Source organism: Lonchura striata, chromosome 8, assembly GCF_046129695.1.
Source record: "Lonchura striata isolate bLonStr1 chromosome 8, bLonStr1.mat, whole genome shotgun sequence".
Taxonomy (NCBI): domain Eukaryota; kingdom Metazoa; phylum Chordata; class Aves; order Passeriformes; family Estrildidae; genus Lonchura; species Lonchura striata.
Genome location: NC_134610.1, coordinates 27093520 through 27108225, shown reverse-complemented (window position 1 = coordinate 27108225; position 14706 = coordinate 27093520). Strand labels below are relative to the sequence as shown.

Sequence of the window (14706 nt, the reverse complement as noted above, 5' to 3'; positions counted from 1 at the left end):
GCCTCCCCCCCAGCCCTCCCCCGGCCCGGCGCGGCGCTGTGCGGCCAGCGGGCCGGTACCGCCCCAGCTCCTCCCTTCTCCAAATGCCGGACCTGGTTGCTGTAGAGACCTCCCCGAGGCGTCTGGGTGCGTTATACCTTCCCCGCTCCTTTCCCCCTCCTTTCCCTCACCATCCCTTCCCTGCCCTTCGCACCCTGCGCTCGCAGCACAGGCGGCCCAGCGCCGGAGCGCCCGGCGCAAGCGGGGCCGGGGCTCGCGGTGAGAACCGAAACCGAACGTGATTAAAATGACGCACGTAGAAAAATTACAGGAAATCTGCATAAACCACGCTTAGTAGTTGGGGTTTTTTTGTTTGGTTTTAGGGATTTTTTTTTTACTTTTTGTTTTAATTAGGAGGACTGGGATGTTAAAACAAATTAGCGTGTCATACTAGTTTGCATCGGGGGAAAACTGTTCAAGAGTAGGAAGAAATGTGCCGCAGAACTTCCCTGTGTTCTCTGAGTGCGTTGCACAAGCTTCTGCTGAAGGGCGTGGGGCAGTGAGGAAATGGGGAAATTGAAAAGCTGTGGAGCATGCTCTGCAGCTTTGAAAAATGCCAGATGGCCCTGGCTCCAAGCGCAGTCGTTCACCGCCATCTCTGCGAGCAGGACAGAGCGGAGGAAGGGCGGAGCACACCCCGCAGCCAGGTCATCTTCGCCTTGGGGAAGAAAGATAATCTCCCGAATCAGAGCTGCGACCGCTGGCGTCATATCCCGCCTTTGTTGCTGCAAAATTGACTCTGAAGGGTTCAAGATACAAAATGCCAGCAAGGAGTTAACTGGAGCTTTGTGCATGTTTGTGTGAAATTTTAGTATGTTGTTTCCTGCTCCTTTGCAATGGTGTTAGGAAAAAAAAAAAAAAAAAAAAAAAAAAAAAGCCTAATTAGAATGTCACATGAACACGACAATTATTGAGGCAGCTTTATCTCTGATGACTATGAACTTTTTTTTGTCTTAGAAGATTATCTGATTTTTCTCTCCTTGTTTGTAGAGAATTTACATTCAGTAAGTCATCTTGTTGCAGAGTCCAGATAATCAAAAGCTAGGCTGCTGGGTTTATGTTCTGATTGCTTTTTTTCTTTAACTTTTGCAGCTATAATGACCATCTGTGATGTTTGAAAAAGTGGTCATCAGATGGAAGAGTGGCGCATTATGCCCTTTAACTCATATGGTGGAGTGGATCTGCAAAGTTATAAATTGTTTTAGTTTATACTAAATAAAATCATTTCCGTTGCTCTTACTCATTTCCCACACAGTACCCAAAGAATGTTATGCTGGTTTTCCTTTTATTTTGAGCACCACTCCTAGTTCACTGCAGTCGTATAGAAGAATAACTCTTGGTCATTTTCTTTGGTTTTCCCACCCCCATAAAAGGAAGTAGCCCTCCACAGTAATTTGTGATCTTGATATTTGTCCAGCAGTGAGTTAATGTAATCACTGGAAAATCCTGGATGGAAACCAATGTGTGCTGGATCAGTGGTTTGGCAATGATCAAATGCCAGTTTTCCAGTGTTCTTGTGAACAATTCTACATACAGGTAAGATAGTTTCAACACTGAGAGTATAATCAGCATATAATGAGCATGTGATGTATCATATATAAAGGAAATTCACAAAAGAAGATGATTCATATGGGTGTTTTAAAGGCAAATTAATTTTAAGTTAACATATAAATAGTAATTTTGCATGTCTGAAATTCCAACTCAGTAGGAAATTTCTTCCTAACACACACCCCCACCTCTGTTCTTTTAATTAGTTTTAAAAGATTAGATAAACATCAACTGGAGTAGTTAAAGTTTTTCAAGTATTTCCAAAAATGACCAAAAGTTGTTAAATTCCTGTTTCACTTTAAACTATTACTTCAAGTTCTTTTAAAAGTCCCAGCTGAAAGTACCTGGGAGATACTTCCATATGAAGGTGCTTTGTGCTTCCTCCTTCTTGACTGCATTATGTCATAAAAACAGTGTCATTCTATAGGATTCTCAGAAGTGTTTGATGCTAGATTGAAAATAAGTTAGCAATGAATATGCTTTTCTTCTGACAGAAAACTTTCCAAAACACATTACAGTGCATTAGGGGTTCCTCTGTTTTAGATTAATTTATCTCACCTGCTTAATTATGGACACAGTATGTGACATTTTTGATCGTAACTTCCAGAATGCGTAACAAAAGGATGAAAATGCTGTAAAAAAACCTTATTTGGGTGCTAGAATATTTTGGTATATTAACCTTTGGAGTTGAATTGGCATTTGCTTTCCAGTATGGTTTAAATAAAACTCTGCAGTATAGTGATCTGTGGAAGGACTAAGGTTTGTCTTTAGGTTTGCTCATCTGCCATTTCTCCCTATATATAATGGAGGTCAGAGGGGGTTAGATGGAATTTCCATAGCTGGTGGCAGTGGAAATTGAGTATAGCACCCTCCTCATTTTGTTAATCACAAGGCTGGGGGTTTTTCTAGGTTTGAATTTTTGTTCCAGTTTTCAGTATAATGGTACATGAATGTTTAGTGAAGAAAAAAGCGATCTGTGGCTTATCTATACTTTCAGAATGAACTAATTTGCATATTTAAGGTTGGAGTATTTTCTTTGAGTGGCTTTTCAATCTTTTTGAGCATGGTGGGTGTGTGTGGAAAATCCTTTTAACCCCAGATTGGAATAAATTTAAGTTATGTTAATAATAAGAAAATCCACACACTCTTGAATTTACATATATTAGCAGTTCTAATATTACATGCTATATTGTTACTCGGAAAAGGGGCAGAGCTTTTGGAAATACTTCATCTATCATTGATCAGCAAGCTGATGACTTTTGTTTCACTTCCTATGGAATATACAGACTCATGTTAAGGTAGTTTCCTCTAAAAATAACTTACATATCTTTCTGATTAGTATGACCTTCCAAATAGTTTTAGTTTTGTAATGAACAACTGAGAGAGTCCCTTGAATAAAGGAGGTCTTTGTAGTGTATGTTGGAGTGTTAGCTGAAAGTTAAATACTTCAGATAGGAGAGTTATGTGAACTTGTGCAGCAGATCACTGATTTATTGCCTTTTAATTCTCTCCCACAGAACTGCCCTTGTGGAAATGCACCTAGTTAAGAATGAACCCATGAGAAGTGCTGTGGTAGACACAGGCTTCATGTCATGTTGGTTTCCAGTTTAAAAACAAGTAGGCTGGCAATTTTAAAGGAACAGCAACAAAGTGATGACCAGGTGCCAAGTGCCAGCTTTCCTTATTCATCAAATTCAAGAAGAATTGGATAAAGATGAAGAAGAGATGATGGTTTTCCTGTGCCGAGACCTTGCTCCTGACTTGGCCACTGCTGATCTTAAGGAGGTCTTGGTGGCTTTGAATGAGAGAGAGAAACTGACTCCTGTTGGCTTGTCTGAGCTGTTGTACCGAGTTAAGAGGTTTGACTTGCTGAGGAGGATCCTGAACACTGAGAAAGCAACAGTGGAAGCTCACCTTGCCAGGAGTCTAAGACTTATCCCTGATTACAGGTAATACATCTATTTCAGATTTAAAAGCTATGCTATCTTGTTCAAAATAAGTGGTTTGCTTTTTAACTTTGTTTTTTTTGGGGGGTGGGGGGGGCAGTATGGGTGAGTTGTGGGTTTGTTTGGGTTTTTTTTGTTTTTTTTTTTTTTAATACTTCACAGATTCAGAGAATATTTATTGAAGTAGAAGAAAAGCAGAAAAGAACATTATATCTAGAGTATAGTTAAAAAAAAATGTCAAGTTTAGTTGCTGAATTAAACTTAAATAGTTTCTACTAGTCATGGCATTAGAAGTATCTGTATTTAAGGAGTTTGTGTGTTTGTGAATAAAACCAGTGATGTTTATAGAGTTCTAGGTTAGCAGCTAAATGACACTTTTAAGGAATATCATTGATTAGACATATTTTCTTTTCTGGCTTGCTTTGGGCACATGGCCACGTGGTATAACTTTTCTCAAGGGACCTTTCTCTTACTTGTTTTACTCTACTACTAGTTTTGGGAGGGAAATTCCAGTCATTTTCTTTGAAAGACTTCAGAAAGAAATCCATGCACTCATAAGGAAGATTTTCTTGTATTGAATTCACACTGAAATAAAAATCCTGTAGCTAACAGGTTAAAAAGTTAAGGATATGTTCTGTTGTCTCATTCTCTTACTTAATCTCTGTTAAACATTAAGGAAACTTCTGTTTTCCTAACAATGGCTATTACACTGTCAGTCTGAAAAACACAGGTGCTGATTGGCAAGAGTATTTCATAACTGGATCTTGAAACAGGGTATGTCTTTTACCTGTTTCTCAGTTAGAGATTGTAGATGAAGACTGGAACATGGGGAGAAGTTGAGTAGTTGGGAAAGGGAGGAATCTTGCTGCAAGCTAATCATTTAGAAATATCTCAACTTTATTTCAGGGTACTAATGGTAGAGATAAATGAAAATCTGGAAAAAGATGAAGTGAGTTCTCTTGGTTTTCTACTCAGAGATTATGCACCTCGTATGAAAATGGCAAAAGATAAGGTATGTTTTCCTGTTGGCATTCTCCTCTGGAGCAGAGAGACATGAAAGTAAAAAAAATATGTAGCTAGACAGCAAAGGAGAGGAGTCAGTACTGCAAGAAGTATTGAGGCAGGAGTACACACACATCAGGAAGCAGACAAGGAGTTGTGGTTTCTGTTTCATTTTGTTGATTTTTAGTTCAAGAAAAGAAGCATGGAAAACTAGTAAAAAAACAAGAGGAGTAAAAAATTGCTTGTTGTAGTGTATTGTGATTGAATGAACTTCATGGGCATTTTGTGGAAATCTTTCTTTAATATTTCTGACCTGAAAGTTATTGTAAGAATAATCTTAAAAAAAAAAAACATTTGAACTGTATCTTAAGTTACAAGGTCACTTTTTGTTTGTGCTCTGCTTCACTTACAAAGAACACATTGTAATTCACTTACAAAAGAACACAAAAGAACATATTGTAATTATGTCTTTATACCTTTGCATTCTGAATATTTTTGTTAAGTCCTCTGAGAAGGCAGAAATTCAGTAGAGAAGATTCAGAAACCATGACCACTGTGCAGAGAAGACTGAAGATTTCTGTCTTCTTCCTTTGGAGTTTTTTTTTCCTTTTCTGTCTTCAGTCAGAGAAGGAGAGAGGCCCTGAAAATTTCCCAAAGCTTTTCTTGCCTCTTGCTTTGTGGCACGTGAGGTGACATTTGCAGTAGCTGTTTTGCTTTGTAGCAAAAACAAAATGCAAAACTGTTTCCTCAAAAATTTAAGATAGGTTTTTAAGAACATGACTTTCTAGTTTCTATCACTGGTGTGACAATATCAAGGATTAAAATGTTTCTCAGATAATTTTCTTAGAAGGTGTAACATCTCTAATTGTTTATACAGCCTTCATGACCTCTCCATGGTATTTTCTGTGTTGCTTTGTTACATCTGGTGGAGAAAAAATTACTGATGTGTTTGGGTTTATGTTGCTATTCTAGAGTTTTCTAGCTCTTATAATTGACCTGGAGAAGCTAAATTTGGTGGCTCCTAATCAACTGGATTTGATAGAAAACTGTTTTCAAAGTATTCACAGGATAGACTTGATTAGGAAGATTCAGAAGTACAAGCATGAAGGTGAGATGCTCTTTTTGTACTGGTTACTCTTGATAGCAGCAATCAGATGTGCTGAAGATAAAACTGTGACATACAAATAAGGGCATTTGCATTCTTTGTAGATCTAGGTTTTCAAAACAATTGAAATATCACGGTGTGTTTGTGTTTCTGTTAAATTTGCAGCTTCAGTGTCCTCTGTTCATTCTCAGCCAGTTTATGTAAATGCGCTTCAGGCCTCTCTCCCTAATTTAAATCTGATTGATCCTCCTTATCATTCAGGGGTAAGTATTCAAGAAGTAAAACAAATCCTTTATTTCCAAATATTGCAAGACTTTAAAAGGAGATCCATCTTTCAGCACCTGAGGTAGAGATAGCTAGTGAAATAAACCAAGTACTGCTTGGTTTATTTCTGTTATTCCTGTTATTTGCTGAGTTTAGGGACTGATGTTAATCTGCCTGAGAAAGATGCCCTTTAAAGAATTTATGTGAATTTTTTTCTATTAAAAACATATAAAATCTGTATCTTGACAGTTTTTTTGTACTACACTGGAGTAAAAAGTTTTGCTTTGACTCTTCTTTGCAAAACATATTCTTCTTTGTACCTCTAGATCTTTCAGGGAAAGTAGCTTTTAATTTTTGAAGCTGAAAATGATAGCTTTTTTAAGCTTTTTTTTTTTTTGGTGGTTTGTTTTAAACTCAGTTTAAGAAGATATCTCAGTATCTGAAAGTCATCAAATGCTACTGCATGCAATATTCTTTATATTTTAGTTAACTCTAATATTGTATTAGCATGACCTTTCTTAAAGTCTTTAACCATGGTAAATTTGATGATATTAGTTGTCATGTGTTCAGTAAACATGCAGCACCCTGCTGCTATATAGGAAACAAAGTTCACATCTTCAGAGGGTTTTCCTTGCAGTTGATGACAAGCTGGTGATTTTTTGTTGAGGAGGAGGAGGAACAGTTGGGTGTTTATTTTATTTGTCTGTGCTCTGGGTAGGTTTTTTCATCTGCTACATTGTAATTCTATTTAGCTGATAGAAATGAATCTAAAATATCCTTTTACTGAGGAGGAAATACTACTGTGTTTTGTTTTGGAACATGTTTATTAATTCTTGAAGGAGAGTAGGAATATCGTGCCTTTTTCTTAATTTCAGATTCAGAATGAGAACATAGAAAAATTACAAAATGGATCAAGTCTTACTCTGGGTAAGAGCGTTTTATATAAAAGAGCCCAATGAATTTCATTACATCAAAAGGACTGTTGTTTGATAGTTGTGTTCATGGCTAATCCTGTTAATAATATCAGGAGCAAAAAGTATTTGATACCTCTCAGAACTGAGCCTGGCCTTACTGTTTGGTCTTGTATTTGCTTTGCTTGTGCTGCCACATCTTAAAACATTCTTTAAAAATGTAAGCTTCCACTGTCAAAATTTCTTAACAGAATACTTTATTAGTAAAACCATGGCTAAAATTGGCGAGCCAGCTCTGGAGGCCTGTGTGGTGTAGTTCTGCCCGTTAGCTCTGGAGAAGGAAATTTTTGTGTCAGTTCAGCAGTGCACTCCCCACCAGGCCAGCCAGGAAGTTGTGCATTGAATACCAGGTTCTTTCCGTGTGTATTGAGTTTTCTCTGGAAACCCCAAAATCTGTAAAATATGGTGATTTTTAAAATTAGTTGGCTGAATTGTTTCACTGTAGAAGAGATTCATTATTCCTTCTAGTCCCAAGCAATGTAGAAGGAAATGCAGATAACATTTTAGAGGTGAATAATTTAGGGATTTTTAAACTTCAGTAGCATACATAGAAACTAAGAGGTCCCGATGGGTGAGAACTTTGTTAAAGTAGATACCTTTTCTTTACAAATGGTCTGGTGATTAAAAAATAACACTAGCACTTGCATACTGAGATTACTTCTGTATGTTTTAGGTGCAGCAGAACCACTTCACATGTCCATTGAGGAGTCAGGATCAGTGCCACATAAGGTATATTTTTGTGTATATGTATGCATGTAAATAAATACAATCTCTGTGAGTATTTTCCTTAGTTTTCTTTGTGTTTAGTTTTGAGATGTTCTTGAGCTGTGTACAGGCAGAACAATGGGTACATCCTCAGCCATAAACAGGTCCTGTGAGTTGTTTTTGCACAATATATTTGAAATAGAAAATATTTGCTGCTACTCTGGAAGCAGCAGTGTGCAAAATACATGTATATATGATGTGCACATGGAACTCGTACATTTGTTAGTGGAGGCCAAGTTAAAACTTGTTGAAGTTCAGACCTCTTGCCACATGCATTAGGAATCACAGAGCTTCTTTGTATGCAGTAGATTTTGTTCTTGATTCCCTCCTCACCCCTTGCTCTCCAGGCAGAAGACAGACATGCTTGGGGTATTAATGATAAGGATGGCCAACTGCTATTTTCACTAGTTCTCCTGTAGATTAGGAACCAATCTGTAGCAAATTGATTTCTTCAATAAATTCTCTATCACAACAATAGAGTCATTATGGATTATTTAGGAGTAAGGAGGTTGTTCCACTAAATAAGGAAATGAGTTTTCTGATGAGCAGTGCTTGCTTGCACACCTGAGGAACACAAAAGATTTCTACATTTATTGTGTTGGCAGTATGAAGCTTATACAGTTTTAGTCTCTATTTAAGGATCCTTATGGTAGTGAGATTGCATAACACAAGGACACAAAAACTAAGTCTGTACTAGAAATAGAAGAAAAAGAATCATTAGTCCTTTATTTCTGTTTTTTTGTTGTGTAGATAAGACACGTTACAACCCAGTAGACAGATTTCTGCTAGCTACTTGGTGGAAAACAACAGAATGTTATTTAATACATCTATAACATAAAATATGAGAAAATAATATGGTCTAAAAGTTGAGAAAGTGATGTATTGACTTTGTAATTGTCCTTTCACATTTCTCAGGTGTCTGATGATTCTTACAGAATGCAAAGTCAACCTTTAGGAATATGCCTGATAATAGATTGTATTGGCAATGACACTGGTAAGTCTCTGGAATTTTAAGTCCCTTAACTTCTGAGTCTCAGATAATTAGAAGAATTTAGTATAAAGAATATAATGTTCAGTTTACAGCCAAATTAGGGTAGTGTTATCCCAGTCATTTAATCTACCAATTCTAGTAAGATTTCTAAAGGGAAGGGACAACATCAGGTTAAAGCCAACTGTCCTAATTATTGGAGACAACGTTTGGAGTTTTTTGTGCAGAATCTCTGAATGAAAGAATGTGAAAGAGGATAGAATTAGGCTTACAGCAGTCATAAAGTCATACAGCAGGTTATTGGCAGAGATGGTAGTGTTTCTCACCAGTTAACAAAAAAAAAACTGTTGTGGATTTGAAGTGCAGTCCTATTGGACACTAGAGATTTTGAATAGCCATGCGGTCCTTTATTAATGATGCACCTGGACTTCTGTCCTATGTTGCACAGTTTGGCTGAAAATGTCACCACAGTGAAACTGAAAGTGTCACCACTGCTGTCAGTGTAGTCACTGCTATTGTTGAAATGTGGGCATTTCCTGGTTGCCTTTGTAGAATCCTGGAATTAGATCTTTGCACAATCAAAAACATCCCTCACTCTCTAATCACTGTAACACGTGAGGCTAAAAATAAACATGAAAAGAGTATTTACAGTCAGCTCTGTAATAGGTTGGGAGATGTAGGGGAAGGAGAGGCTTTCTGGACATGTCTTTTGGTTTTCTCAAATGTAATGGTCCCACAGATGAACTAATTTAGGATTGCTGGTGTAATTGCAGGGCAGTGGTTGTGGAGCTCACACACAGTCTGTATCTCCGATGTTTGAGGTCACATTGTCAGCATTTAACATGATAGAAGGCAAGACTTGCACTGAAGTACCTTAGGGTGCTAGTGAGATTCAGAGGAGATAGGGCATATGGCATTGCTTAAAGGAGTTTGCTAGAAAGGCAGAAATAGTTGTGCCACACTATTCTGAAGTCTGATTTCACTGAAGAAGAGGGCAGAGAAAACATTAGAAACTGTATCTGTGGCATCCATAAGAATCTGTAGCTGTCCCAAGATTTAGTCTCAGGAAGGTGAACCAGTAATAGATACTGTAGGATCAAGAAGTACAATACTTTATGATGCCCACTGTAAACAGCATGAATTTATCAAATGCTGATAAAATTCAAACTGAAATGCACCTTGCTGTTTTGTAAATAGCTGCTTTTGATTTTTCTATTTAGAAATCAGTTTAATCCTTACATTGCAAATAATGAGGGGAGAAAAGGCTACTGTTTTATGTAGAATGGAGATGCTGAAAAATCAGTGGAGGTTTGTTGGCAGTTGGGTAGTGTTGAATAGGTAGTTTCTGATCTCAGGCTGCAGCATGTAATGCTGTAGTGTGTCTTGCCTTAGAGTGTCCAAGGCTTATTCAAGGCTATGTAAAATTTCTGATTAATTGTTAACCAAGTTGTCAGCTCTGAGGTTTTGAATTGGTTCTTTTAAACTTTGACAGTTAGTGTGTATGGGTACTAAGCTGACACCAGGTTTTGTATTTGTGTGCTTATGTGCAGCTGCCAGTGAGATCAGAACATTACAGGAAAAGCATTCTCACTGCTGTAATTTTCATTTTGTACATGTTCTGTTACCCCTGACTGATGGAGGGCTTCATCAAGTGTATAACTGCTAGACTGTAGTGATACTGAGTAGTCTGAATTTTGAGAGCATGTTTTATTGTGTAAAATAAGGAAGCTTTATCTTTCTATTCTCAAATTAAAAATGTCTGGACAGTTTTTTAATTATCTTACAAAATTTAATCAAACCAGCAGAATTGGAATGAAACTGTAGTTATTTTTTATCACCTCACTATAGCATAGAGTTTGTGTCTACAGTTTATTTTGCTGAGGAAAGTTATGAGTTCGGTTTCTTCTGTTCACTGTGGGCTCTGTGGGGAGAACAGTCTGGCAGCACAGCTGCTTTACTGCCATTACCTCTGAAACAGCCCCTGCTAATTAAGGCTTGTTAAACTTTTGAAGTCAAAGACAGCTGTGGGTAAGTTTCCTATGTGTGTAAGGCATTTTACATAAACATGGCACTTGACAAATCTTTTCCTACCAGAAGCTGTCCATGGGCAATGTATGTGTGTTTTATATTAAATATACAATGCTACAGCTGTAAGTCGTCGTAGTAGCTTGTGGTGCTCTGAACACTTCATACCTGTGGTTTTAACCACCATGTATCTGGTTCCAGTCCCATATTAAGAAACATTCAGATCTTTACACATTTTCCTGCAGCACAGGTTAACACAAATACAGTAAGAGTTAGGTCTTGGGGTTTGGCTACCTACAAATGTCTAACTCAATTGAAAGAGTTCATTATTCAGCTTTCTTCTTTGCCTGAAAAGGCCATTCTGTCCCAGTTAAGACTCCAGTGTCCATTCTTCACCTGGAGCTTGTCACTTAAAATTTTAGGAAGCAAAAAGTACTGCAGCAGGTTCCTTTTTGACTGATGAAAGAGAACCTCTGTATTTCTTATGCAGTTCTGTGTATCTATAATAACCATTCAAGGTAATTTTGACAAATTAAAAGGTGAAACAGACTTCCTATGCTGTCCAGATCATTCTTTATAATTTCAAGCGTGTTTTTTCTTGCCTTGTATTTGAAGTCTTAGGAACTTGGAATACTGGCCCTAAAGGAAAGCATGTAAGTGTCTGTGGAATGTGAAACAGTGTCTCTGCTGCCATGAAACATGTAGCTTACAGGAAAGACAACATGCATATAGCACTATAAGTATGTAATGTACTGTGATCAACACCAAGTGCTCCTGATTTTTAATTATTGTGATAAAATAAACTACTTAGTTTCAATAGAAAAACACTCCTAAGTACTGTAACTCAATATAGATGAGATTGAGATTTGGTGTACCTTGGTTTAATTACATCTTGCTTCTTTCAGATGTGTTGGAAAAGACCTTCAGAGGCTTAGGCTATGATGTTCATTGTCACAGGTATTTAAATATGAACTCCATGAATCAAAAATTGCTTGAAGTTGCAAGGTGGCAGAAGCACAAATATTGTGACAGCTTCGTTTGCATATTGGTCAGCCGTGGAAACTCTCAGAGCATCTTCTGTACGGACCACACCTTTTCTGGATTCCCTTTGGAACAAATAAAGAAATACTTTACAGCAGACTCATGTCCTGGACTCCTAGGAAAACCGAAGCTTTTTTTTATTCAGAGCTATGTTGTGCCAGAAAATGAGCAAGAATATACCAGTCTGTCAGAAGTTGATGGGAATGCTGAGAATATCAGTTCTAAAGTCACGATTCCCCAAGCAGCAGACATCTTTTGGAGTCATTGCAAAGTGGATGTGTCTAAACTAGAACGATCCTCAACTTCATCCTCATATTATCTGCGTTGTCTGGCTGAGCTACTCCATAATCCTTATAAAAGGTAAATTAAAGTAAGAGTAAAAAAAATCATCCTTTTTCTATGCTAGCTTATTTTCATGGAGAATGAGAAACCTTAAATTTCAAACCATCTGGCCCTGAAATATGTTTTCTTGCAGTGTCATAGTCAAAAGACAAGTATCCTCATAAAATTGTGTAGAAAGGTAGCCTAAACTAGGAATGAAATTTCTGATTTTGCAGTATAAAGTTAAAGTGTGTTAAGGCATTGGGGTTTGCAGAGTAAGAAGGGAAGAACCTGTCCTAGATAATGTATGTCAGTGCTTTAGATGGGATTGGAAATCTTCCTTCTCCAAGATAAACAGGCTTCTGTTAAATTGAGGATTGCCATGTACCATTAAGATGAGCTGTGCTTGCAAATGTAAACAGTCAGTACTTAAGTTCAGGACAAAGGCAGTAGAGAGGGAAGGATTTTCTACATTTCCAAATTTAATTAACCATTTTTTCACAGAGCCAATTGATTTCCAATAGGTAATCTTGAATTTAAACTGACAGAAAACTTTTGTCTATTAAAGAGATCCAAACGAATCTGTGCAAAACTCAGAGGCATTTGGATATATAACTTAGCAACAAAGATTTTATAACTTACCAACAAAGTTTTTATTTATATAGCTGATCTACCAGGGAGCTAACAACTGTTATTCAAGGTAGTTACAGTGCTAACATTTAGTACCTTTTTACAAGCCCTAAAGCCCTGTCATGAAACCACAGATCATCATGTCAGCATAATCAATGTCACAGCAATGATTTGGGTCATAAAAGTTTGTCTCAAAATTTGTGTGTGTGTACAGCCTTGTGTGTTAGAGATTTTACCTCTGCAGTAGAGACTGAAATTACAAACTTTCTCCATGCTGAGTCTGAAGTTATCTTCTCTCTTGTGAATTCTTAAATGGTGTCTTGCTTCATTCTCTAATGGAATGCTTTTGATTTTTTTGCTGCAGGAAACGCTGTATATTGGCTATCCATATGGAACTGAACAAAAAAGTTTATGATGGGAATATGACCGTTGACCCAAGCCAACAATACTCACTGCTGCTCCAGCACACACTGAGGAAGAAACTTTTTTTCCCCACTTAACTGCTGTTAGAAAGTACATATCTGAAATTATTAACAAGAAGTACCCAGTAATGCCAGAACTTTGCTGACAAATTCTGGCTTGCATGCCTCTATAGACTGTCAAAACAGAAGGGAGAGAGAGATCTCCCCCTTTTCAGTAATCAGGATTCCATACTTTTATTTATGTGTTATTTCATGTATATCAAAAGTGCCTGTTGCTGCCAAACACAGGAATTTACAAGCATTTTAGTGTGCTAAGACACTAGATTTTGTATTTTAATACTGTAGTCTCTGAAAGCTTGGTTGAGAATAGTAGCTATTGTATAGCAGTGCAACATACCTTGTTACTGAATACCCCGGGTAAACAGAGTGTAAAGAGATCTAAACTGTATAGCTGTTGGGTTTTCCAAGAAAAAACAAAATATTTTTATTGCTTCATTTGTAGTTTTTAACATACCTTCTAGCAGTTAATACTTAAATAATAAAAAGCCAGCCCAAACCACTGAAACACATTGATTACTTTCCCCTGCACCTAGTAGTGGCAAATGTCTGAGGAAAGCATTCCTACCCAGTAATGCCAGATCTTTGCTAACAAGTTCTGGCTTGCATGCCTCTATAGACTGGCAAAACAGAAGGGAGAGAAAGATGGTCTTTTCAATAATCTGGATTCCATCTGTTTGCTGTATTAAAGATTGCATTGTTAGAACTGTCCACAGCACATGGGGGTTCTGTGTTAATAAATGAGACAGTCTGCCATCTTTGGGCCAAGTATGTTTTCTGCTGATGCAAAATGAGTCTACATGTGACAGGACATTACAGTAATCTGCCACACAGTTAAAAAAATGTGAGATTTTGGCAGATGTCTTGTGGAAGCTGAAACATGATTCACACTCATTGTACCAGGCATAGTTGTAAAAAGAGACTTTAAAATATTTCAACTTAAATGTAGTATGTAGCAGCCATGGGCCTTTAAAACTGGATTATGTTAAACACCCCGCCCTTACCGCATTTGCTTGTGAAAAAGAATATGCCTCTATTAACTCATTTTTTTCCCAAGTGCTCTTGTTCTTGTGAAAAAAGAAAAGGGAAAATTGTCCTAATTACAAAGCTTTTTCTCCAATGTAGCAGTTGCTTAACTAAAAGTTAACTGCCTTAAAGTTCAGTTAGCCTACTTGTATAACAGTATAACCTGGATGGGTTGTATTGAAGTTTATTGTCACTGAACTTAGTGACAATAAAGTAGGCCACTTGTAAATATTTAATTTTTACTCCTAATATACTCCTATGCGGGAAAATAATTCAAGGTCCTGCTGTGCTTTGCTTGGTTTCTGTTTAAATTTTTAATGGAAAAAAGGAAGGATACAGAATGACAGATGTGGAATCTTAGGAGGTACTTCCTCTGGTGGTTGGTAGATAAACTAAATGGTAAAACAAATGTTTCCTGTGCTTGTAGAAATATGCTGTCATTTCAAATTTCATATATCTAAGTAATATTAATATATGTGATCTTCTTCACAGATTAACTTCACTTTCCCATTTCCTTTACTAGCTTTTGCATTTGACAAGCACTTCTGCTACCCCA

The 14706-nt window shown here is 37.2% G+C and overlaps 1 protein-coding gene across 1 annotated transcript; it reads left to right on the top strand.

Annotated features, from left to right (window-relative positions):
• Positions 1-12: 12 nt before the first annotated feature.
• Positions 13-13880, top strand: CFLAR (CASP8 and FADD like apoptosis regulator). Its single transcript, XM_077785129.1, is given in 12 exon segments — positions 13-126; positions 1457-1575; positions 3105-3536; positions 4440-4545; positions 5508-5643; positions 5806-5903; positions 6780-6831; positions 7549-7604; positions 8556-8634; positions 11559-12054; positions 13010-13129; positions 13131-13880. Coding segments are annotated over 10 exon segments (1464 nt in total). The 5' UTR covers positions 13-126; positions 1457-1575; positions 3105-3240; the 3' UTR covers positions 13156-13880.
• The last annotated feature ends 826 nt before the right edge of the window (positions 13881-14706 follow it).